The 22,030-nt window shown below is 57.6% G+C and overlaps 2 protein-coding genes across 3 annotated transcripts in view; both read right to left on the bottom strand.

The window, feature by feature from the left end:
- HM13 (histocompatibility minor 13) overlaps nt 1-22,030 on the bottom strand; it is a 42,241-nt gene that overhangs the window by 1,557 nt on the left and 18,654 nt on the right. For both annotated transcript variants that reach the window (XM_062203989.1, XM_062203988.1), the window contains exons 3-11: nt 21,736-21,818; nt 16,208-16,296; nt 13,537-13,622; nt 13,324-13,449; nt 12,642-12,699; nt 9,794-9,877; nt 6,997-7,033; nt 5,404-5,506; nt 1,346-1,431 (exon numbers count right to left, since the gene is read on the bottom strand). In XM_062203989.1, coding sequence (XP_062059973.1) covers nt 1,346-1,431; nt 5,404-5,506; nt 6,997-7,033; nt 9,794-9,877; nt 12,642-12,699; nt 13,324-13,449; nt 13,537-13,622; nt 16,208-16,296; nt 21,736-21,818 — 752 coding nt within the window. The remainder of the gene's footprint in view (nt 1-1,345; nt 1,432-5,403; nt 5,507-6,996; nt 7,034-9,793; nt 9,878-12,641; nt 12,700-13,323; nt 13,450-13,536; nt 13,623-16,207; nt 16,297-21,735; nt 21,819-22,030) is intronic.
- Nucleotides 13,629-15,185, bottom strand: MCTS2 (MCTS family member 2). Its single transcript, XM_062203990.1, has one exon. It carries the CDS (start codon nt 15,052-15,054, stop codon nt 14,509-14,511), a length of 546 nt encoding a protein of 181 aa, XP_062059974.1. The 5' UTR covers nt 15,055-15,185; the 3' UTR covers nt 13,629-14,508.

Genomic DNA, 22,030 nt, shown 5'->3' with positions numbered 1-22,030 from the left:
ATGGTGGGGCTGGGGCACGAGGGGCCTGCAATCTGCAGTCGTGCCAACGTGTTCCCTATTCAAAACAAAGCAGTGAATGAAAGCCGAGTGCCAGGGGAAGAAAGGAAACCAAAGGGTGGAAGCAGGGGAGACAGGGACAGAGCCGGGACCCCCTGCTTTTCCAACTAAGAAACTTCTGGGCAGGGGGGAGAGGACGACAGGTGGGCATCGTGCCGAGGGCAGAACACCTACGGAAACCCGGTGCCAGGCAAATGAAGTGGGGGCACCCTCTGCCCTGGCCGGGGCGTTCAGAGCTCAGCGATGAGGATGAAACAGGACCGGACAGGACGAGGGAGGCAGGGGGCAGGTGGGCCTGAGGCTGGGCGACAGCCGGGGAGGGGGAGGGGAAAGTGCTGAGCTCAGGGATCAGGGCCATTCCTGCTCCAAAATCTCCAAATCTGTCCCCAAGTTCACCCCCCGCCCCTCCCTCTCTCATCTCAGCCACCGCAGGCCTCTGCCAGGCCACAAGATACGGGCAGGCAGCTGGGAGCTGGGAGCTGGGATTCCAGGCAGGACAGGGAGGGCAGAGGCAGGTAGGGGGGGGAAGGGTGAGTCACTGGCTGCCTGCAGGGCAGCCAGGTGCACAGGAGGCCCTGGCAGGCGCTCGAGGGACAACTCGGAGGCCAGGCAGGTGGAGCTGGGTGGAAGGCCCCCGAGTGGGCAGCTTTAATCACAGCTGGCAGCTATTTCTAGGTGCCCGGCAGGCGGGGCTGGAGGCACAGGGGAGCAGACACCTGCCAGAGTCACGCAGGCCTTGGGGTGTGGGTGGGGCTGTGCACAAGGTGTGGCAGGTGTGGACGTGGCCATGGGGAGGGGTATGTGTGTGAGGAGACACAAATTACAAACTGAGGTGGAGAGAAAGCAATGAGCTGGGGTTATAGCCACAGAGGCGGCTCCCCAGGAACTGACACATAACCTTGAACTTGGGGCACTTCCCACCACACAGCCCTGTTCGTTCTATTACTCACAGGTGAAAACTGAGGCCAAGGGAGGGGAAAGACATGCCTGAGGCCAGCCCCAGGCGGAGCCAGGGTGGGAGTCCAGGGCCCCTGAGAGTGGAGCAGCCTGGAGAGAAGTCGTTGCCAGCGGCGTTCGCTGTGAGGGCTGCCTGGAGAGCCTCGGGAAAGGTTCCCACCGGTGCCCACAGCCCGGCTCCCACGTGCTGGTGGTGAGGGCGAGGGGCGGGGCAGGCGGGAAGGACGTCCCCCTAGAGATGTGTACAGACGCCCCCAGCAGGCTCCACGGGAGGCCTGCAGCTGCACCTGTGCCCGTGAGCGCGCCCGCACCTGCCCCTGCCCCGTCTCACCTGAACATCTCTGTCACTTCTCCCTTGGCCAGCGCCACCAGGACGGGAAAGCCGATGCAGGCAGGGACCAGGTACAGGAGCGCAGGCTGTGAGGGGACACAGGCAGTGAGGCAGTGTTGGGCAGGGTACCCACTCAAGGCCACGCCCAGCACCCCAACTCTCCTGGATGTGACCAGGGACCAATGACTGGTCCAGGTTCACAGAGCAAGTCAGCAGCTGGGCCCAAACCCGGGGCCCCAGGAAGGAACTCAAGAAACACAAAGCGAGTCCAGCAGGCTCCCGGGAGTCCGGCTGCAGCATCCCAATCACGTGGGCATCAGGGCCAAACGCAACCGCCCAGGTGAGCGCTACTCGCAGAGACCCTGCTTCCCTAGGCCTGGGACATGCTGCTATGACGACAATGACCCAGGTGACCCAGCTGGACATGGGCTCCCCTGGGATCACGCTAGGACATCTGGCCCCAGGCCTGTGTGGGGACTTCCGGCACAGCTGTGTCGGGAGACGAGGAGATGGGATAAGCTTTCGTGCACAGCCGTGTCCACGCAGGCAGGCTCCGAGTGTGGCTGCCCTGGCGGCCCTGCCACTGCTGCTTGTGCAGGAGGAGGTGAATGGAAGACTGGAGCCCAGGCCGCGGACTCCAAAGCCCTTCCGCCCCCTGAGCATCTGCATGTTGGACTCCACTCGACTGCTTGGCCTCCCAAGTCCCCAGTGCTCCCGTGGCCCGGAGGCTCCGGGAGGTGGGGTCCCTGCTTCCCTCTCCCGCCTCGCCTGACCCCCCACTCTAGCCATGGGGCCTTTGCACGTGCAGCTTCTGCTGCCTGGGCTGCTTCTTGGGGAGAAGCCGGTACTCGCTGGAGCCAGGGCCTCTGGCCTCTTGCTCTCCGACCCTGGTGGGGTACCCCCCACAGCACACCTCCGTGGGGTGCAGTGCAGCGTGCCTCAGCTGGTGCAGACTGAGCCCCCGCCCATCCGCCTGCCCGCCAGTCTTGCAGGCGGTGAGGCCAATGCCCACAGCCACCTCGCCTAGTGCTCTACGCCCTGCGCGGCACTCGGAAGAAGGCCTGGTGGATACTAAGTGAGTGGCTCCCTCTTGGGCGCTCACAAAGTTAAAAGCGTGTCTCAGAGATGAGTGGGGTGAGGGTAAGAGACATCATTCTTCACATAGAGCCAGCCCTTGGCCAGAAAACAAAGGAAGCCTATCCCCGTGTCCCCGAGCCCGACCTTCAGACAATTCCTTGGCACTTTCCATGGGTGGGCTGTGAACCGTATCACTTTTTATAACCTGTAGTGAATTTATTAGAGAACAGGAAAGTCTTGAAATAAAAAACTCAAGTTTCCAAACCAAGAAGTTAGAAAGAGGGGCAGGTGCTGTGGTGCAGCAGGTTAAGCTGCCAGAGACAAGGACATCTCACATCAGAGCATCAGTTTGAGTCCCGGCTGCTGTTCCGATCTGGTTCCTGCTCACACACCTGGGAAGGCGGCAGGTGGCCCAAGTGCCTGAATTACTGCCACCCATGTGGGAGACCCAGATGGAGTTCTTGGCTCCTGGCTTTGTCTGGCCCAGCCCTGGCTGTTGTGGCCATTTGGGGAGTGAACCAACAGATGGAAGATCTATCACTCTGCCTTTCAAATAATAAATGTTAAAAAAAAAAAAAAAAATCACAGAGTGGGTAGGATTCACACCCAGGTTCCTCTGCCTCTAAGCCCAAAGCAAAGTCTTCAGCAAAGCCTGAGAGAGAAAAGTGGGGCATCCGGGGAAGTGGGGGCACCTCACCTGACAGCTGCAGCCACTGTCATCAGAGGAATGCAGTCTTGGATTATCCTTTTTCCCCTAAAGCACCAGGGAACTTGTCCAAAGAGCTCAGCGTGGAGAAGGTGGGACACACAGCTCAGAGCTGGGAGCTGGGGGTCAGGACTCCTGGTTTTCCACTGTGACCAGGCCTGAAAACTATTTCCCACTTGCTCTGCACAACGAGGACACTGAAGCCCATCACCTCTGAGGGCTTCCCGGAGGCAGCCACTGGCTCCTTGGCTTGGGGTGGGCTTCTGAACGAGCTGCCCTCCCCAAGGCGAGGCTGGCACCAGGGGTGCATCTAGGAGAGGGTGGGGGACCCCCATGAAACAGGGTCCCTTGATGTCCAGATCCCCTTCCCAAGAAGGAATTTTAGGAAGATGCTAAGTTGGATGACTTTGGAAAAGGGCTGGGCTGTTACCACCGGGCAGTGGCCCTGGCCTGGGATCAGGGGTCAGGAGTCCAGGGCTCCAGTCAGGGCCCAGATTGACATCTGGGAGTCTCCTTTTCTTTCAGAGCTGCAGCAACCCCATAAAGGAGAGAGGACCACACCCTGAAGGTAACTGAATGGGAGTCCCCAGTCCAACCAGGCAGAGGGCAAGCCTGCCACCTGGTGGTTGCTGGGGGCACAGCTCTCAGATTTTATTTTATTTTATTTTTTAAATTTTTACTGACAGGGACATGGAAGTGAGGGAGAAAGAGAGATCTCCCATCTGTTGGTTCAGCTCTCCGAGCAGCTGCAACAGCCAGGGCTGGGCCAGGCCAAAGTCAGGAGATTGGAATTCCATCTAGGTTTTCCAGGTGGTGTGGCAGGGCCCTAAGCACCTGGGCCATTATCTGCTGCCTTCCCAGGTGCATTAGCTGGAAGCTGGATCAGAAGCGGAAGTCAAGGCCTTGAACCAGTGCTCAGATATGGTAAGTTAGTGGTGGCTTAATCGGCAGTGCCACAAAGCCGGCTGCTGGGCTTAGAATCTTGACCTGAAACTGGTGGAGAGCCAGAGCAGAGACCTCCAAACTAAACCAGTCCCCAGTCCAGACTCAGTCTGGGAAGCCCTCGCCAGCTCTACACCCCTCCCAGCTAGCACTGCCCTGGAGGCTGTTCCAGGCAGACTGAGCAGGCTTCCCTCAGGGCTCTGGGCTAGGGGCCCTGGGGCCGTCTGTGCATACCTGTAGCCCCTCCCTCGGGCCCACGGTGAGGTCTACGTGCATTAACGAACAAACAGCATGCAGGAACCAACAAACAGCTCTTGTGATTCATTCCGAGGCAGCTCCTCTGAGGATAGGCCATGGGCAGTGGGGGCAAGGAGGAGAGCCCCTTATCTGTGGAGGCTGCAGGTGTGTGGGACAGGTGGGCCACGTTCCTCATCCTACTGCTTGGGACAGCACCCACCTGACTACTCGTGAACTGCTTCTTTCCAGAACTTTCCACCTCACATTTATGTGCCACAGGTCACTGAGACCATGGAAGGTGAAACCTCGTGTGGGAGGAGACCACTGTTAGTGACAGCTACTGCTAACTGGACCAGAAATGGCTCTGCGCAGTTATGTTAATTCATTCCATCCTCAAATGACTCCAAGGTGGCTGCTCTTTATCTCCATTTTCGGTAAAGCAAGCAGAGGCAGCACCCCGCCCGGCGGCCCACGCAGCAGCTAGCCTCCAAATTCCCAGGGGGGCTGGGGCTTCTCAGCCTGGGCCTGGCGTTCATGCTGACCCAGGCATGGCTCCCAGCTCTAGCACTGCCTGTGTGGCCCCTGTTCACAGGGACCCTCAGGGGCAGAGTCCGGCCCATGGGAGGTCCTGTCCGCTCCCCTTCCCTCCAGGTTCTCACCCTGCACCAGGTCACCTGAGCTCTGTACCCACCCTGGTGGCAGAAGGCAAAGCCCTGGTCCACCCAGGGACCTCAACACCCTATCGCTCACCTGGGGAGTGAGTGCGTCACTGTGACACACCCAACACCCATCCCAATCCTGTTCTCTGTTCGCCCCTACAGAGGCGCCAAGTTCTTTCCTGGAGTCTCGTGAGGCCAGGGAGGCCACGTGGCACCGAGCTGGCTCATGAAACACAGATGAACACCTGCTAAGAGGCTTCTGGGCAAGTTCCTCCTTCCTGACGAAGGCGGCAGGCAGGCCTAATGGGTGTGTGCTGGAGCAGCGGCAGCCTCCCTGCAACCCCAGGAGCAAGGCCACGTGAAGCGGCCAGCCCTGCTGCGGCAGCAGTGGGCCCCAGGAGCCCCGTGGCTGTGCTGGAGGGGGCGGGCCCGCTCACCTGGGCGTGCTTGAAGACGTGCATGATGCAGATGGTGAGGCCCAGGCCAAAGATGTAGGCCGCAAAGCTGGTGTAGAAGTAGGTGTGCGTGTTCTTCTTTAGGCTGTGGGGAAAGCGCAGGGGTCAGCCGAGGGCACTGCCGCAGCAACAAAGCTTCAGAGGACGGAGCTGGGGGGAGCCGGGAGCCCTGGGCTGGACGTGTATCCGTCACTGCCCTCAGCTATGTCCCTTGTGACGAGTCACCTTCTTTTTCTCAGCCTCAGTTTACTCATCTGCAGAATGGGAAAACCACAAGCCCATCCCCCTGGGGTTTGTGAATACGAATGCTGTATCTAGAGCCTAGAACGTTGGCGCTAAGACGCCAGCCAGCGTGACAATCTGGAAAGCTTAGAAACAAACAAAAAATACAGGTTCTAGGTCCAGGTCCAGACCCGATCTAGCAGGTCTGGGGTGAGGCCCAGGAAATCACTATCTGAAAAACGGAGGGAATCTGATACGGGGCCGCACTTTGAGCAACCGCAGGCAGTCATCACCCGCAAGTGCAGCGGGTGCAGCTTGGTGGCGCACTGTGTCGACTGCGCGGGTCCGACATGGGCGGCGCCATGACTGCCGTGTGCCCCCGGTGATGCCACACAAGCTGGCCCTGGCTGCTTCGGGGGCTCCAGCTGCGAGCGCCCTGGGAGCTGTGCACTCCCCCTGGGAAGGCTGCAGGTGCTGCCATCAGCCTGGAAGGCCTGGGAGCCTATGCTAGGAACGAGATTTGGCCTCTGCGGGTGCCGGCAGTGGCACCTCCAGCCAAGGGCCAGGGGACTCCTGTGCGTCCCTTCTGTGTTGGCTCTGCTTAGCCAGGAGCACACGTGGCTGGCCCTCATGCGCCTCTCCTTACAGGCCAGCCAGCTCCTCCTCCCAAGGCCTGTTGTCTGTAAGCCCCATGTCCCTGCATTCCAAATGGGCACTGTACAAACAACCCAGATGTCTGTGAGTCGGAGAGGTTGTCTGGGTGAAAACTGGAGCTCAGCGACCCAGCACTGAGTCTCACCCCTGCCCCCACTGCTGCAGCTTTAGCAATGATCAGCCAAGCCCTGGCTGGCGCCACCTGCTGGTGGCAGGGCCAGTGGTTCAGGCACTAACTCAGATAGGACCTGGAGTGTGCAAGGGCGGCCTCCCCTCCCTTGCGCCCTTTCCTCTAACAGGCAGCCTAGGAGTCTAAGCAAGGAGCCAGTAGGGAACAGCCGTACCGTGCTGACCGAGCCCAGGATGCTACCAGCGAAGCCATTGGCTGCGGCTCGATCCCCCCGGGTGCCCCCAGCCTTTCCTGGTGACCCCGCAGCAGGAATCGTCTCCGTGGACCTAAGGATGAGGGGCTGGGGCTTGGAAAGGCTGGGCAGGCAGCATCAAGAGACCTTCTGTGCTGAAGTCTCCTGGCCTGAGGTTCTCAACTTTGATCACAGGTTTTTCAAATACTTCGAATTTCAAAACAGACACAATGAGACGTGCTCTGGGTGGTGTGGCGTGGAGATCTGGTCCCCTGGGGCCCTCCCCCGGGCTCCTGAAAGCGGCTGGGGAGTGACTGGAAGACCCTCACTTGCTTACCTGATGTCAAAACGCAGCAGCAAGGCAATGAAGATGCCTGCAGGGAGAAAGCCAGGGTTAGAAGGCGGCAGGAAACCGACAGCTGCCTGGGTTCTGGCCCCAGTCATGGGGCAGTCGCCAGCTCTGAAGATGTGGTCCACAGGGCAGGTGCTGGCGGAAACCCTGTTTCTCCCCCCAGGAGAGGGTCCCAGGATTTGGTGTTGGCCAGACTACAGCACCCTCACAGTGCCATACTGTGTCACACCGGGCGCCTGCTAGCACCGGGCACCACAGGAAATGCCAGGTAGACAAAGTCACTGCTCTAGAGAGCTGGGCCAGGAGTTCCTGCTGCACGGGCAGTCTGCCTGCTCGGGGGAGGGAGGGGAATGAAGGAGAGGGCCTTTGAAGCGACACTGCCAGGGAAGGGGGTGCAAAGGTTCCAAGGCAAAGGGGCCGGGGGGTGTGGTCGGCACGGAGGGTCAGTGAGACTGCGGCCAGTACAAGAGACACATGGGGAAGGGGACACACTGCAAGAGCTGGAAGCAGGAGAACCTCCTCAAGAGGTGTTGGAAAAGCCGCCGGTGGTTGCCGCACGGCTGCAGGGAGATTGTCAGAGGGCTCTGCAGCCGCTCCGGAGGCGCCGGCGAGCTGCCCACCCACTGCCCGCCCAGCCCTTTACCCCAGCCGTGCAAACGCGCCTGGGATCCAGCCAGCCGCCGTGTGCTGTACACAGCACGTCCGGCTGACTTCTGCCTTCCTCACTGGTCTTTGGGCAGAGGCCAAGCCACATTTAGTCGAGGGCAGGATCTCAAGAACTGAAATATGCAGGCCAGTGTTGTGGCGCAGCAAGGTAAGCCACCACCTGCAGCGCCAGCATCCCATGTGAGCGCAAGTTCAAGTCTCAGCTGCTCCACTCCCGTTTCAGCTCTCAGCGAATGGGCCTGGGAAAGCAGTACAAAATGGCCCAAGTGCTTGGGCCCCCGCACCAGCGTGGGAGATCCAGATGGAGTTCCAGGCTTCTGGCTTCAGCCTAGCCCAATCCCAGCATTTGTGAGCATTTGGGGAGCAAATCAGCTGATGGAAGATCTTTGTCTCTCTTAAAAAAAATCTGAAATATTTGGTGCTGCTGAAGCAGCAGCTGGCAACATATGAGGGTAACGAGCTGGTTTTCAGTGAAGGTTCCGGGAGTAGGGAGAGCACACTAGCGCTGCCCCAGAAACAAAGCTGAACACTCAGCTCCCCCTGGTGGCCAAATTCTCCAACTACCCTACGGGTCAGGGCTTGGCCAGCATTCAGTCCTGGTTCACCTGCACCTCAAGACCACGCTCCACCCTGGCTCCTGGAGGGTGCAACCAACTTAAGCTTCCTGTGATTCTGCAAAGGTCTGGGGGCACATACAAGGAGGTTTCAAAAAGCTCATGGATTCCAAACTTTTTCTGGTGCCAAAATAAACTTCAAATTCCAGTTTCCGTGACTGTTTTGAGAACACAGAGGTGAGCTCAGCCGTGCAGGGATGTCCTGTGCATGCCCCATGCCCAGACCGCGAGGAGGTGCATGTGGTGCCCGTGGCGCAGCAGCCTCGTCTACAGCGAGCCAAGGGCTGCCCGGGACCTGATCTCTTCTGTCGGATGGAGCCGCCTTCTCCGGGGGAAGCAAGGGTCCCTGCCGCACGGCACAAGTGACGGAAGCGCTGGGGCGCAAGCCCCTGCCTCCAGGCCCTTGTGGGCTCGGGCAGGTAGAGCCATCTCTGAGGCCCACACCTTTTACATCAGCAACAGTGTATGCCATGCACGGAGCGCTGCCAAGTGACCGCTGTGCTGAGGGATGGTCTGAGCAGCAGCCATTCCTGGCTCGAGTCTGGGCCCGAGTGCTCACTGGGGGAATTTTATCACTTTAGTTTCCAGCTTGATGTCCATTTGTGTCACAAGATCAAAATCGCACAAATCAAAGTGCCAGTGTCACCCTGGATTATTAGAATTGCCAGTAGTCCCTGCACTGGACAGCAAGCTGGCTTTTCCCTTGCTCCAAACTTCCCTCTCCCACACATGTCCAGCCTCTGCCTCTGCGCCCCTGGGCCTAGGGGAACACAGGTGCCTTCTGGCCCACTGCTGGGCCCAGGTCTGCAGCCCGGCATCCAAGCCTCGGGCGCTGCAGCTGCTGTGCGTGTGGCAGTAGCGCTCTGCCCTGAGGCTCCTGCCTGGGAATCTGGCTGCTGGTGTCAAGGCGAGGCCAAGTCCTGGCTACGTGAGATGGATGCCCGCCCTTGGGACTGGGGACTGTGCCCACATACACAGCACTGACTGGCAGGCACATGCAGATGCAGGGTCTCAAAGGCCAGCTTGGGAAGCTAAGTAGGTGTGTGTACTATGTTCCTCTGCCAAGAACACGGACGCGGGACACGCGTGTTCTCCCGGGACCAGCTTGGCACACGCAGGGCAGCCAGGGCACAGTGGCACACTCGGCAACATGGGGCTGTGAGAGGTGCCAGCTCCTTCTAGGCTGCCACCCGACGTGCTTCCCAGGGTGTAACCTGGTCTGGCATGACACATTCACTTCCGGGCTGGAGCGTGGGCACCCTGGCACCCAGACTAGACGCTCTGTGACGACAGCTCCCTGCGGGCTGTCTGGGCCCAGCTCACACATGTGCAGAGCTGGGGTCCTTCAGTCAAGGCGGCCTGGCCCACAGTCAGTGTAGGAACGGCCCAGGCTAACCGCGTCTCTTCCCCTGCCCCACAGCTAAGGCTGGCCGCTCTGGGTCCCGCCTCTTGCTCCAGAAACACCTCCCCCCAGCGCCCCGGGGCCCGGCCCCAGCAGTCACCTGGAATGACGATGTCTCCTAGGCCCAGCATGGCAAAGTTGTCCGCTTCGAGGCCCTTCTCCAGCAGATCTTGGGGAAACACCACTGCAGGGGAGGCAGGAGTGCGAGCAGTCAGCCCAGCGCGCAGCAAACACACACACTTGCTTCTGGCTGCGGGGGTGGGGGTGGGGAGGCGAGAGGACACCGACAGGCCAAGGACCATGGCTCTACCTGGAATTACGGCTGGTCAGGGTGGTGAGTGGGGGGTGGGGGGCTGGGGTGGTCCAGGCTGAGGGCTTAATGCCTCTGCAGTGACAACTCAAACAACACACAATTTCAAAGCCTGCACAGCTACGGGACCCTTTTGGCAAATGAGACTGACCCTACAGCCTGATCTGTAAGAGAGAAGAGACACCGAGCACTGACATTGAGAAGGTTCTCTGCGTGGCGGCATGGCAGCATGGTGGCCTGCCCACAGGCCCTTCTGTTTGTGGAGGGAGAAGAGGCCACACACCAGCAAATGCCTCGCTTTCAGGTCCTCCCTTGGCAAGCCACTAGAAATATAGCCTAAGGAGAAAGGTGCCTCCCCCGGGGCCTGGTCACAGCAGGAGGCACCTGGGGCTGGCGTTCACCCACAGGGCCTTGTGAGGACAAAGCAGTTACAAGTGGGCATTGGGTCTGACTCCTGGCTCTGCTGTGTGCTTGGCAAAGGTGACCCCTCAGCCTCAGCTTCTTCAACTGTGAAATGGACACAGCAATAGAAATGACCCCAGAGGGCTGCAGTGAGGACTAGATGGGCACACATTGTTGGCTGCTACCCTATGCTGCCTGCTGTATGAATCCAGTGTCAGTTCTGAATGGGACAGCCCTCCCAGGTGATTGGTCAAGTGTGATGTGAGGCTACGCCAACCAGCACAATCCCGCTCCCTGAATTCCCAGCTCCCCTTGCAGCTAGGAGTGGCCATATGACTCAGCTCTGGCCAACACTATGTACACAGGGGCGCCACGGGGCTTCTGGGTAAGTTGTGCCTCTCCTATTAACGTGTCGATGCCCTCACCCTGCTTGCTTCTTCCTGGCTTGAACGTGCAGTGCACAATGTATAGATTTTCTTATCTGACCCTCTCAGTCCTGGTACCATTCGCTTCTGAACAGCAGACTACTGCGTCCACTCTAGATACGAAAAGCAGGGCTCAGAGAGTTTAGGTTTCCTCCCTAAGGCCACACAGTAAAAGGCGGGGCTGGGATCCGAGCCGCAGCCTCCGGGAACTTGGCTGTTCTGGTTTCCTGCCTCTGAGATCCAGGCCTAGCACCAGGCACCAAATATGACCGCTGGTACCACTTTCTGCTCAGAGCCTCCCGAGGGCCCGTCCTCGCCGTCTGGGCAGTGCCCAAGCTCCCTGGCATGGCATCCTTGGGCTTCCTCCAATCTGGCCTCTGCACACCTCTTCCCAGCCTCATCCCTGCTACTCCCTGGAACTCAGCCACACTCCTGCCCTGGTGTTGGGCTCCCAGGGCGCTCTGTCCTTTGCCAACGCTGTCTGCTCTTTCAAACACCCATCCTGTCCCCGTGGGCTTGATGACGTGTGATCCCCACCACTTAGCTGGGTCCTCCAGGCTCCTCCATCAAAGCCCACGGGAGGTAAGGGCTCTGCTCCGGCTGTGCCTGTTCTACTCTGGAGAACACCCCTCCCCTGCACGCTCGCTTCCGGGAGCCGCCAGCAGCGGACGGGGCGGTGAGAGACCTAGGCCTGTCCACCGTGCTCCTCTGTCTCCCCAATGAGACGAGCCAGGCCGGGCCCTGGAGGTGTACTGAGGCTAGAGCTAGGAGAAGCTTGTTTCCCTTTGGGGTCCCTGGGCGGGAAGCACAACATTTAGGAGCATGGTGTGGCCCGGAACTGCCCTGCAGCTCCTAGAGAAAGGCTGCCCGCGATGGCTGAGAAAGAGGCTGTTTCTGGCTTCCTGGACTTTGCCACGGGCAAAGCCGCCCCGGCACTCACTGCTGACCGCCCTCCCAACAGCACCCTCTTCTTCCTTCCTGATGTGGCGTTTCAGTCTGTCCCCTCTGAGCCGTGTGACCCGTGAGGGGGTTCCTGGTTAGTCTGAGGCTTAGATTCGCAGCAAACCACACCTTTCCCAGCCCCCTGGCTGATGCATGGTTTGCACTTTAACCCTCGGGCCCAGTTTTGGCCAATGAAACATGAGAGAGGCTGCAGCAGGGACTTGGGGAGCAATATCCCTCTCTGATGAGAAACAATGGCTTCTCCTTGCAGTCTCTGCACCTGGCGGTGTGAGGACTGAGTCAGTGCCAGGGACCGGGCAGCCACCTTGGGACCAAGAAGGAACGAGCTGACAGGCAGGTGGATGTGCTGAGAAGGGTGGTGACTCCATTGAGTCATTAACCCAACCCTGAGCCATTCCACCCCTGGGCTTGCTGTAGCGTAAGATAACAGAATTTCTCCCTCATTCAAAGATGGCTACAGAAGCGGTGGAGACCGTGAATAACAAAGTCTAGGGCCAGCCAGCACGTGATCTTCAGGTGCCGCGGGGATACCAGCGAGTGATCTGTAAGGTCTCGGCCTGGAGGTCCCTTCTGGAAAAGCCCTGCTCCCCCCACCATGGGCTGGTGTTGGATACCTGCTCTCTGTACTTGTACTCATTCCAGCTCATCTCACACCACACTGCAACCTGCCAAGAGCTGGGGTCAGGCTGGGGCACAAGAGTGGCTCATGGACACGGCCAGATGAGCTAGGCAGAGAAGGCAACCAGGCTGGGGAGGCAGAGCTTGGAGGCACTGACCAGCAAGGGGACCATGAGGGCAGGGGGCAGCTGGGTGGGGAGCGGTGCCCTGTGGTAGGGGTGGTCACTTACGTTTTATTGGTGCTTCAAAGGACTTGGCCACTGTCACCATCACGTTGGTGCCAAACACCTAGAAGAAGAGAGGAGCCTGGAGCACAGTGGGGAAGAATGGCAGTCCCTGGGCTTCTAGATGTGCTGCTGACATCTGGGGCAGGGGACAGGAGCCACCAGGGGCTCTAGACCAATCTGCGCTTGAGGTGACGTTGCCACTGGCACTGGGCGCTGGGAACAAAGGCCAGGCAGCCCCGCCAGCACCGCCCACTCAAGGGGAGAAGAGGCTGCCTGGGGCCAAAGGATGCGTGCCTGCCAGGCTGACCTCGCTCCCTCAGGGGGCCTTGTGGACACGCGTGACAGGTCCCTCAGCCCAGGGCTGGTGTGCAGCCAGGGCTCGGCCAGCCCCTTTCCAGCTGTGGGCCCCTTCGTCAGCACTTTTACCATCGTCTGAACTTCTCTGACTCCTAGCCCACTAAGGAGATGTGTGACGACGGCACAGGCCTGCTTGGGCCACCGTGAGGAGGATGTGGGAGTGGCTGGGACGCGCCTGGTGCTGAGTGGGTTCTGAGACGCGATCCGTGGCACAGACCGGCCTAGGGAGGAGCTGCTCTGGGGGCCCACTTCCAGCGGGAGGCGGCGGCGGGGGAGTGGGGGGGGGGCAGCAGGAAGATGAGGGCCCCGGGCGTCTCTGCCGACTCACCCAGAAGACGTCGTAGATGAAGAGTCCGCCCAGCAGGATGCAGCCAGTGCTCACGTTGTTCAGGTGCAGCAGCTCCACTCCGTTAAGGGAGAAGGCCAGGCCAAACAGGTTGTTGGCGATCCAGTGCTGGGGAAGCGAAGGGAGTGAGGCAAGCTTGCCACGGCCACCCTGAGCTGTCCCCTGCTTTCCACCGCGCCCAGGCCCACTACTTACCTTCCTCAGCAAGTACCAGACGCCAACAATGCTGCTCAGGCCCAGGCACACCAGGTCCTTAGTGTCAAACTCATAATTGATGATTTCTGGGCAGAGAGACCAGGTAAGTCCACTCCCCGGGCTGGGGCTACCCTCCCACCTGTCAGCCCCTGGATGGAGCATGGGGGCCCTGTCAGAAGCCCATGAGCTAAGGGGATCAGCATTGGCTGCCCCAGGCTGGTGCAAGTTCCAGGACAGGGGGAGCTCACTGGAGACATCGCCAACCCCTCCAATTTCCCAGAGGAGGGAACAGAGGCCTAGAGAGAATTCAGGCCTGGTACGGGGTCAAAGGGAGGTGGCCCTTGGGGTTGGGGGCATCGGCTCTGCCACCAGCAGCTGGGTGACCCTGGGGGAGGCATCTCCCTCTCTGGCATGTTTCCTCATCTGAACACTGGGTAACAGCACCTCCCTCATAGGCCTGCTGTGGGGAACAACGCATTCAGCGGTGCCTGGCAGCTGGCAGGTGTTCAATCCATGCCAGCGGACACCGGGCTTGGGCCTCCAGCAAGGTCCTGGTTCCTCTGGAGTCTTCCTACTTTGCCCCCAAAGGAATCAAGCAGGTTGCTGGCAGCCCCGGGTCACCAGCAGAGGAGGAGGAAGGTGAGGGATGGAGGTAGGAGGAGGGGTTCCCGTGCTGCCTTCTGGGGAGTGCTCTGGTAGACGTGGCCTCTCAAAGCCATACCCGACTGCTTCCAGGGTTCCCAGAGAGGGAGCCCAGGGGCCCGCGGGGGCCCGCGGGGGCTCCCAGAGCACAGCCGACTGCTGCTTGTCCCTCAATCTCTGTTCTTTCCTCTATGACAACAGAACCCTGATTTACAAAAAAAAAGAGCATCGGCTGAATTTATTTGGCACCACCAGGAGCAGTGTCTTCATGCTGTCGCACAGACACACACAGCACAGCGCCACGCTGAGCCCAGGCGGTCCTTCTGAGGCTCACTTGTACGTCTTCATGTGCCACAGCCCGTCATTCAGGTAGTGGATGTTTTCGATGCCGATCCCTTTGTTGACTTTGCCGACGTCCTCCGCAGACATCTGCATGACCCCGACGCACAGAGCGTGCTGCTTCCCTTCCGCCATGACCGCGACGATGGTGTCCGCGGCCGCAGGGCAGAGCCTGGCTCCAGGCGAAGTGAGTCCCGGACACATAATGTTTGCTCCGCTGAGCACGAACTTGATGGCTCCTTTATCAACCTGCTGGTGTGGCAGGATGAAAGGATATTTGTGAAGTAATCTCAAGGTTGGATAAAAAGGCCCCTTTCTTTGTCGGAAGAACAGCAGCTCTCCGTTCACAGAAAGGATTTCCGTGTGTTCGTGGCACCGGACCATTCTAACAGGATCTTTCCTGGGCACGATCTGATGAAGCCACGGCTCAATACCTGGAAACTGCTCTATCAGCTGGTTCTTAATCCCCTTAATGACCGACGTTTTCAACTGGATACAGTTGGACACATTCTCCTTCTCATCAAATTTCTTGAACATGTTCCAAGGTGGACGTGGCGGCGGCAGCGAAGGGCCGGGAACGGGAAGGAAATCGTATGGGCAAGGGGCCGGCAGATGCCCTTACCCGCAGGCGGACGGCACCAGCGGCCGGTCGCAGCCGTTGTCGCTAACCGGAAGGCGACACAGACAGCCGCGCTTTACGGCTCCGCGAAACGTGACCACTTCCGCTCCTCCTACCGAGTCGGCGCGTTGCGTGTTCCTCGGATCACCGACTCCGCCTCAGTGGCGGTGGCGGAAAGGGCGGGACTTGCGCAGGAAGAAGTGATCGCGCGGTCCTTTCCAGCTGGAGAACGCGGGGCGGACCCGGAGGATTTCTGACTGGACACAGGCCGACTGGCTTCCGGACACATTTTTCACTTCCCTTGTAGCTACACAGGCCCTTGATGCGGATGCTTTTTTCCCCATCTGGCTGGTCTGAAGGGTGACGGTCGGCATCCCGGACTGGGGACCAGCCCTAAATATGGCGGAACACGAGACAGACGGGGCCCGGGAACCTTCAGACTCTAATCGTGCAATTTAACCTTTTTAAAAGACCGGGCACAGATGCACTTAGGGATGCAAAAAGGAGTCGCATCAAGCTGCTGCTCTCTAGGGACAAGGCGGAAGGTACGAGACCCGAGTAGAGACTGGCACATTTCATGAGCTTAGACTGTGACACGACCAAGCGTCTTCTGATTATCTTGCTACTGCAGTCGAACCCGTACCCTAAGTAACCTGCAAACCCCAGGATCCTCTCAGTTCCCTACAACTTTCACTAACAAAGCTGTGGCACCCTTTTCTTCCAATCTTCGGTGGGACAGTAATGGTACTAAAAGGAGACCCGACAGACTGGAGCGCGAGCACCGTTCGCTGTGATCAGACACGCAGTGTGCTGACGGCTCTCCTTTTATCTTCTGCCCACAGTCCCAACAACGTGCCTGTGAAGGAGGTACTGGATCACCAATTTCATTTCACAGATGAAAAAAACCCCAAACCCAGTGCTCAGAGAGGCAGGCGCCATCCACCCAGAGTCCCGTGTCGAGGTAATACCTCTTCCATCACTAGCTCTCCAGGAGAAGCCAACACCAAAGGACCAAAGGGGAACTGCGGTGGAGACACCCAGGCAGACCACAGGGAAGTGGGCGGCACTGACCTTCCTTGTTCTCCCCAGAGCCCTGTGTGAAGAGCAGCTGGTACTGTCGATTTGGAAAGTTGGCTGGAAAAAACTTATTCATGAAGGGGCTGGAAGGAAAGACAAAGCAGGTCGGCAAACAGAGCCCCCACGGCCGGTCCCAGCCCTCGCCCTCCTCTCCCACTGGCAGCTGTTCCTGCCTGGCACCCTCACAGCTGCCCTGATGGGACAGTGCTGCGCTCCCACTCTACAGAGGCCTCCGAGATGAGCCGACTCGCCCAGGGCCACTCAGGGAGCCGGCATCCCAGCTCAGGGTCCAAGTCTCTGGACTCCTAGTGATTGATGTGGTGCCACCAAAGAAATGCAAAGCAGTGGCAGACAGCCTTTCACATAAGGCAGTTTTAGGGAGAGTGACAGATTGGGAACACGGGCTGCTTGTACTCCTGTCCCTTGTCAAGAAGCAGAGTCCTGGACCGTCCCCTCCATGCCACATCACTTTGTTCTCAAGTGACAGGCCCGAGATTTTATGAATCACAGCCCCCAGGGCAGGGACACCCTCTTTCACTCCTTCCACCAGGCCGCTGCTCAGGACTGGCTTGCCCCTGCTTCTAGAAGCAGTCTCTCTGAGCCCCTCCAGGCCCCACTTCCTGGCCAGGCAGGGAATGGAGATTTTTTTCTTTCCTGGAGTATCTTCAAAGCAACACTAGCAAATCAAGGCCCCTCAGCCTAGTCTGGTCCTAGGGGGTGGCAGTAGGCTCCTTGTGGCCCAGCCCTGCTCTGCCACACACCAGCCATGTGGCTTTGGGAGAGAACACTTCAGTGACTCAGTGTCTTCACCCGTTTATTAGGATAATAATACCACCCATCTCAAAGCATTGCTTCGAAGACAGGAGGCAGGGCAGGTGAGATGGCTAGCTCAGCCCAGGGCCTGCAGCAGGGAGGCAGGAGCTGTGAGCTCCCGTCATCATGGTGTACTCCTCGAGTCTCAGTCCAAAAGCATTCGACATCAGAGCAGACTGGTGCTGACTGAAGAGACAGGCAAATCCAAGGACAGCCATTTCAACAAACAGGAAACGGAGGCAGGCCAGAAGGTCCCCAGGCCCCAGTGGTACAGGAAGGGAGAGGCTTGGAGAAAGACGTGGATTCAGCAATCATCTCTGGGTCTGTTGGGAAGCAGCCGATTCCTCCCAGGTGGCAAGGCCGTGCTGTGCATGACGCGAGGCCTTCTGAAGAGAGATGGTGGCACAAGGCGGACTCAGGAGAGGGCTTCCACAGCAGGGCTCCAGGGAGGCAGGAGGCAGCTACACGGCTAGAAGATGCTGGAAGCTACTTTGAGCTCTGTTTTCTGAATGATTTCTGGGGGAGTCTGAAGCCAGCGAATGTGTGCAGGTATGGGAAGAGGCCCAGAGGTGGCTGGGGAACTGAGAAAACCCTCACTAGCAAGGTTTGATGGGTAACAATGTGCACTCTGGAGCCAGATTTCCTGGCTCTGCCACTTAGTAGAGGTGTGACCTTGGGAAAGTTAGTTAACTGCTCTGTGCTATGCTTTCTTTTTTTTTTTTTTCCCTTTGGACAGGCAGAGTGGATAGTGAGACAGACAGAGAGAAAGGTCTTCCTTTTTGCCGTTGGTTCACCCTCCAATGGCCGCTGCGGCCAGCGCATCTCGCTGATCCGAAGCCAGGAGCCAGGTGCTTCTCCTGGTCTCCCATGTGGGTGCAGGGCCCAAGCACTTGGGCCATCCTCCACTGCCTTCCCAGGCCATAGCAGAGAGCTGGCCTGGAAGAGGGGTAACCGGGACAGAATCCGGCGCCCTAACCGGGACTAGAACCCGGGGTGCCGGCGCCGCAAGGTGGAGGATTAGCCTGTTAAGCCAGGGCGCTGGCTGCTATGCTTTCTTCATTAGGAACACGACAACAGAGCTTTTTCTAGAGGGTTATCAAGAGGGTAGGTGGGTGACTGGCTCCCTGTGAGCTTAACTGTGGCTTCAACTTCAAATAGGAAGTTTCTGGACCAATGTCTTTGTTCCTCTGAGAAGAAGAGCTGTATGACACAGGGGAAGATTCCAGTGAGCTGGCCTCTATCTGTGAGCTTGAGGGTGGTGGCCCTGTGTCACCATCTTTATCCAACCCACAGGCCTGGTGCCTGGGAGGTAACACCGCTGGAGGCACTTGCATAGCAGGTAGAATCTTCCTGGTTCCTGGGACTCACAGCAAACCTAAGGGTCATGGTGTCCCGTTGAGAACCACATCCTGGTGCCCTGCTCCCCTGGGAAGGAAGGTCGGGTCAGTGGAACTGGTGATGCGGCTTCCTCCTCCTGTGGTGGCAGATTTGGGCCTTCTGGTCCTCTAAGTCAGCTGGGTGGGTCCCCATGGCAGGGACGTCTGGGATTTGGACTGCACGCGGTGAGGGCAGACTGCAGCTCTTGCCCTTCCTAACACCCCATGCTGTGGTTTGTTCCTGAAGAGGCTTGAGGTGGGCTGGGGATGGCTGGGGAGTTCACAGGGATCCCAAGAGAACCTCAGCCTGGGCTGAGCTGGCTCGGGGCACAGCTTGTCATGGCTTTTTGGCAGGCCTCTCCTCTGCCAATTTTTGGGAGCCGGCAGCCAGCCTTGCACTCCCTGAGCTCTTCTTTTCCATTCATTTAGGGCCAAACTGGAAAGAATACAGGCTTTGGGCTCAAAATCTGATTCCACCTCTAGCAGCTGTATTAGGTATTAGGCCTTTGGACTTTGTTGTTTGGATACAGAGGATGGTGTGGATGCAAACAGTTTATCGAAATTTGAGCAACACTGTAGACTTACTTTGAGAAAAGTATTGGAGAAAACTCAATTTAAATGAATAAAAGTCAATTTAATTCTTGGACCAACACTCCAAAAAAAAAAAAAAAAAGAAAGATTAAATTATACCCACCCCGTTTACTGAAATTATTTTCAATGGATTCAGTTGTTTTCCATGTAAACTATACATGAACAACTTCACTCATCTGACAGTCTTCTGTTCTGATCAAATTTTCGGGTCAACCTCTCTGACCTCGTATGCTGAGTGTCCCTTCTGCCCATGGCCATCCATTATTTTTATAATGTCCAGTTTTTCCAGGTCAAATTTTGTTGCTCTAAATTTTATTAAGAAAGTGATTCTTCTATCAGTTTCAAGTCATTAATAGATTGTACCATATACAATTTTAGCTGCTGTTGGTTTTATTTTCTGTTGATAATATCTATAATGAAAAACCTGAATTGGTTAAGACAGGAAGACGACTGTTTCTTGGCTAATCTGTAATAAATCTGGGACGGTGTCTCTCAGTTCTTATTTTAAATGGAAAGGACAATGTCTTTGGCATCAAAATGACAGAGGTTCAAAGCCCACTGCCTGTGCAGCTGGATAGGGAGATGTCTGCCGCAGTGCTGCTCAGGTGAAGTGAAATGACCAGGCCCCCAGCCCACAGCCTACAGTGGTTTCTGTCACTACGAGGTGGAGGCTGGGCTGTGGGGGGAAGAGGAGGTCCCAATCCTCTCAGAGATGCTGGGGTAGGGAGGGCTAGCGTTGGCGGGAGGGGACCCTATGGCTAGAAGCGACTATCCCTCTGCTCCTGGGTCAGTCATAAAAGAAGTCCATCTTGCCAGCAAGGACGCCTGGGCCAGCACCACATGAATGGTTCAAGTCACTTGAGGTTTGCTGGCTCTTTTTACCAAATTTTCAATTAACATGTAATGCATGTACGTTTCTACGAGGTACAGTGCCTACTTCATATCAGCATTTCCATCTGCTTATCCCTCCTTCACGCCTGGCTGCCCGGCACCTATCACACACTTGTACCCTGCAGCGGGCCCACTGTGCTGGGAACTCCGCAACGGCTTCCTTCTCTCTCTGTCTTGGAACTGTTACCCAACCTCCCCTTCTCCTCCCTCCACTCTCCCAGGTCTTCATTTTTCAGGATGGGGGACTACAGCCATAATTCTCTGAAAGTGGCCAGAAGATCCTACGGGTAAGGGGTCAGTTCAGGTCAAGATGACACTAGGCTTGGCTGAAACACCAGAGTTGAAGTCCCCACAGTGTAACCGCGGGCCAGCCACTCAGCTGGCTGCACTCTGGCCCTGTGCTCCAGGTGCACTGTGGACAGCGGCTCAGTCGATGCTGCCTCTACCCTGTAGCCTCTCCATTTCAGACACGGCCAAACTGGTGCTCCGAGAGCCTGGTAACTTATACTTAACTTGGTCCCAGGCTGTCTGTGTCTCGAGCTCATGGTCTGACTATGTCTGGCTGTGCCACAGTGCCTAGAGATGAAGCCACACCAACCTTGGCCTTTCCTGAGTAGATCCTGTGCTTTCTCTTTAGTTTTTTCTTTGAATGCTCGGGGAAGATCCTGACTGTACCTCAGTGCTCACACACCTTCCAGCTCCTGGCCTGGCCTGGCCTGTCCCTCTTCCAGGCTTCCTACTCTTCAAAGCCCTGTTCCAGCCATTTCTTTACTCCGGGTAGCTGCTCTGCTCTTGGTCTATCAGCGGCTCTGAGCCTGAGGCTCTACTACCTCAACAGGCAGACAGAAACATGCTGGGCACCTCTGTGCGACGCCATGAACTCGAAGGGCTTGGGGCTACACTGCAGGTGACGAGGCCAGGCCACCAGATGTCTGTAGTGCATGGGGCAGTCCTGCACAGTGCAGAGCCAGCTTGTCCAAACTGCCAAAGACAGCCCCGCAGCACTATGGCCTGGGTCACCCCTATCCTTTGAATGAGCACCCTGCAGTCTGAGCAGGTTGCAGTGGGAGGAGACAGGCTCCGGGGCTACAGACTTCGGTGTGAACCCTGGCCCTATTACTCACCAGCTGGGTGATCCCAGCCAATTTCTCAGCCTCTCTGAGCTTCAATTTTCCTGAGTGTAACAATGGACCAAATGCAAAGGTTGACCACCTAAGGCTGTCCGGCAAGTTAACAAAGATAAACAGTTAATAATTATTGACCATATTAAGTGCCATATTAAGTGCTAGAAGTTTTCCAATGACCCCATGAGGAAGGGACTATTACTTCCCCCATTCATGAGGAAACTGAGGCCAGAGAGATGAAGTAACTTGCCCAAGGTCACAGGATAATTAAGTGGCAGAGTCTGGACTCATAGCTGGTAGTCAGATTCCAGAGTTCTTTACTCCTCACGAGCCTGCCTCTCCCTCATCAGGACACAAGACACAGTGTGAGGGCCTCGCCTAGTGCTTGGTGCACAGCAGGCTGCAGCACCTGGCAGGTGGCCCTAGTACTGCTCATCTCAGTACCGTGACAACAGGACACCACAGCTCACAGATAACTGTCCTGACCACCATGGTGGTGGGCGACATCCACTGGACACTCTCCCCTGTCCCTGCAAAGAAACTGAGGCCTCAAGAGGTTACAGTTCTTGTCCTAGGTCACCTCAGTGCGACACAGGTAAAGATTCCCTTGGGTTTTACAGCCAGGGTTCAAACCTGGCTTTCAGTGACACCAGGGTCATGCTGTCATCCAAGACCCTGTCTTGACTCCCGAGAAAGTGGCTTCAAATGGTGCAGAGATCCTTCTGACCTGATGGTGTGGGACAGGGCCAGGATTCCCAGCACGAAGAAATACATGGACAGCAAGAGGTTGATGTACTCCTGGGAAAATATCTGAGGCGGAAATACAAAGAAAAACAGGAAGTCAGGCTTGCCAGTGGCTGGGAGGTAACCAGAGTCCTACTTTTCCTTGGTGTGGCCTCAGCCCTCTGGATGCAGGGGACTGTGAGGGACAATCTCAGACACACCAGGGCACTCTCGTTCCTGCAGCTCTGCAGATAAAAGGGGGGGAGGGGCAGAGGAGTCTCTAGGTTTACGCTGCGGCA

Source organism: Lepus europaeus, chromosome 10, assembly GCF_033115175.1.
Source record: "Lepus europaeus isolate LE1 chromosome 10, mLepTim1.pri, whole genome shotgun sequence".
Classification (NCBI taxonomy): Eukaryota; Metazoa; Chordata; class Mammalia; order Lagomorpha; family Leporidae; genus Lepus; species Lepus europaeus.
This window is presented reverse-complemented; position numbering and strand designations above follow the sequence as displayed.

Excerpts from the sequence above, each read along its gene's own strand:
- MCTS2 (XM_062203990.1), bottom strand. The coding sequence starts at position 15,054 with ATGTTCAAGAAATTTGATGAGAAGGAGAATGTGTCCAACTGTATCCAG.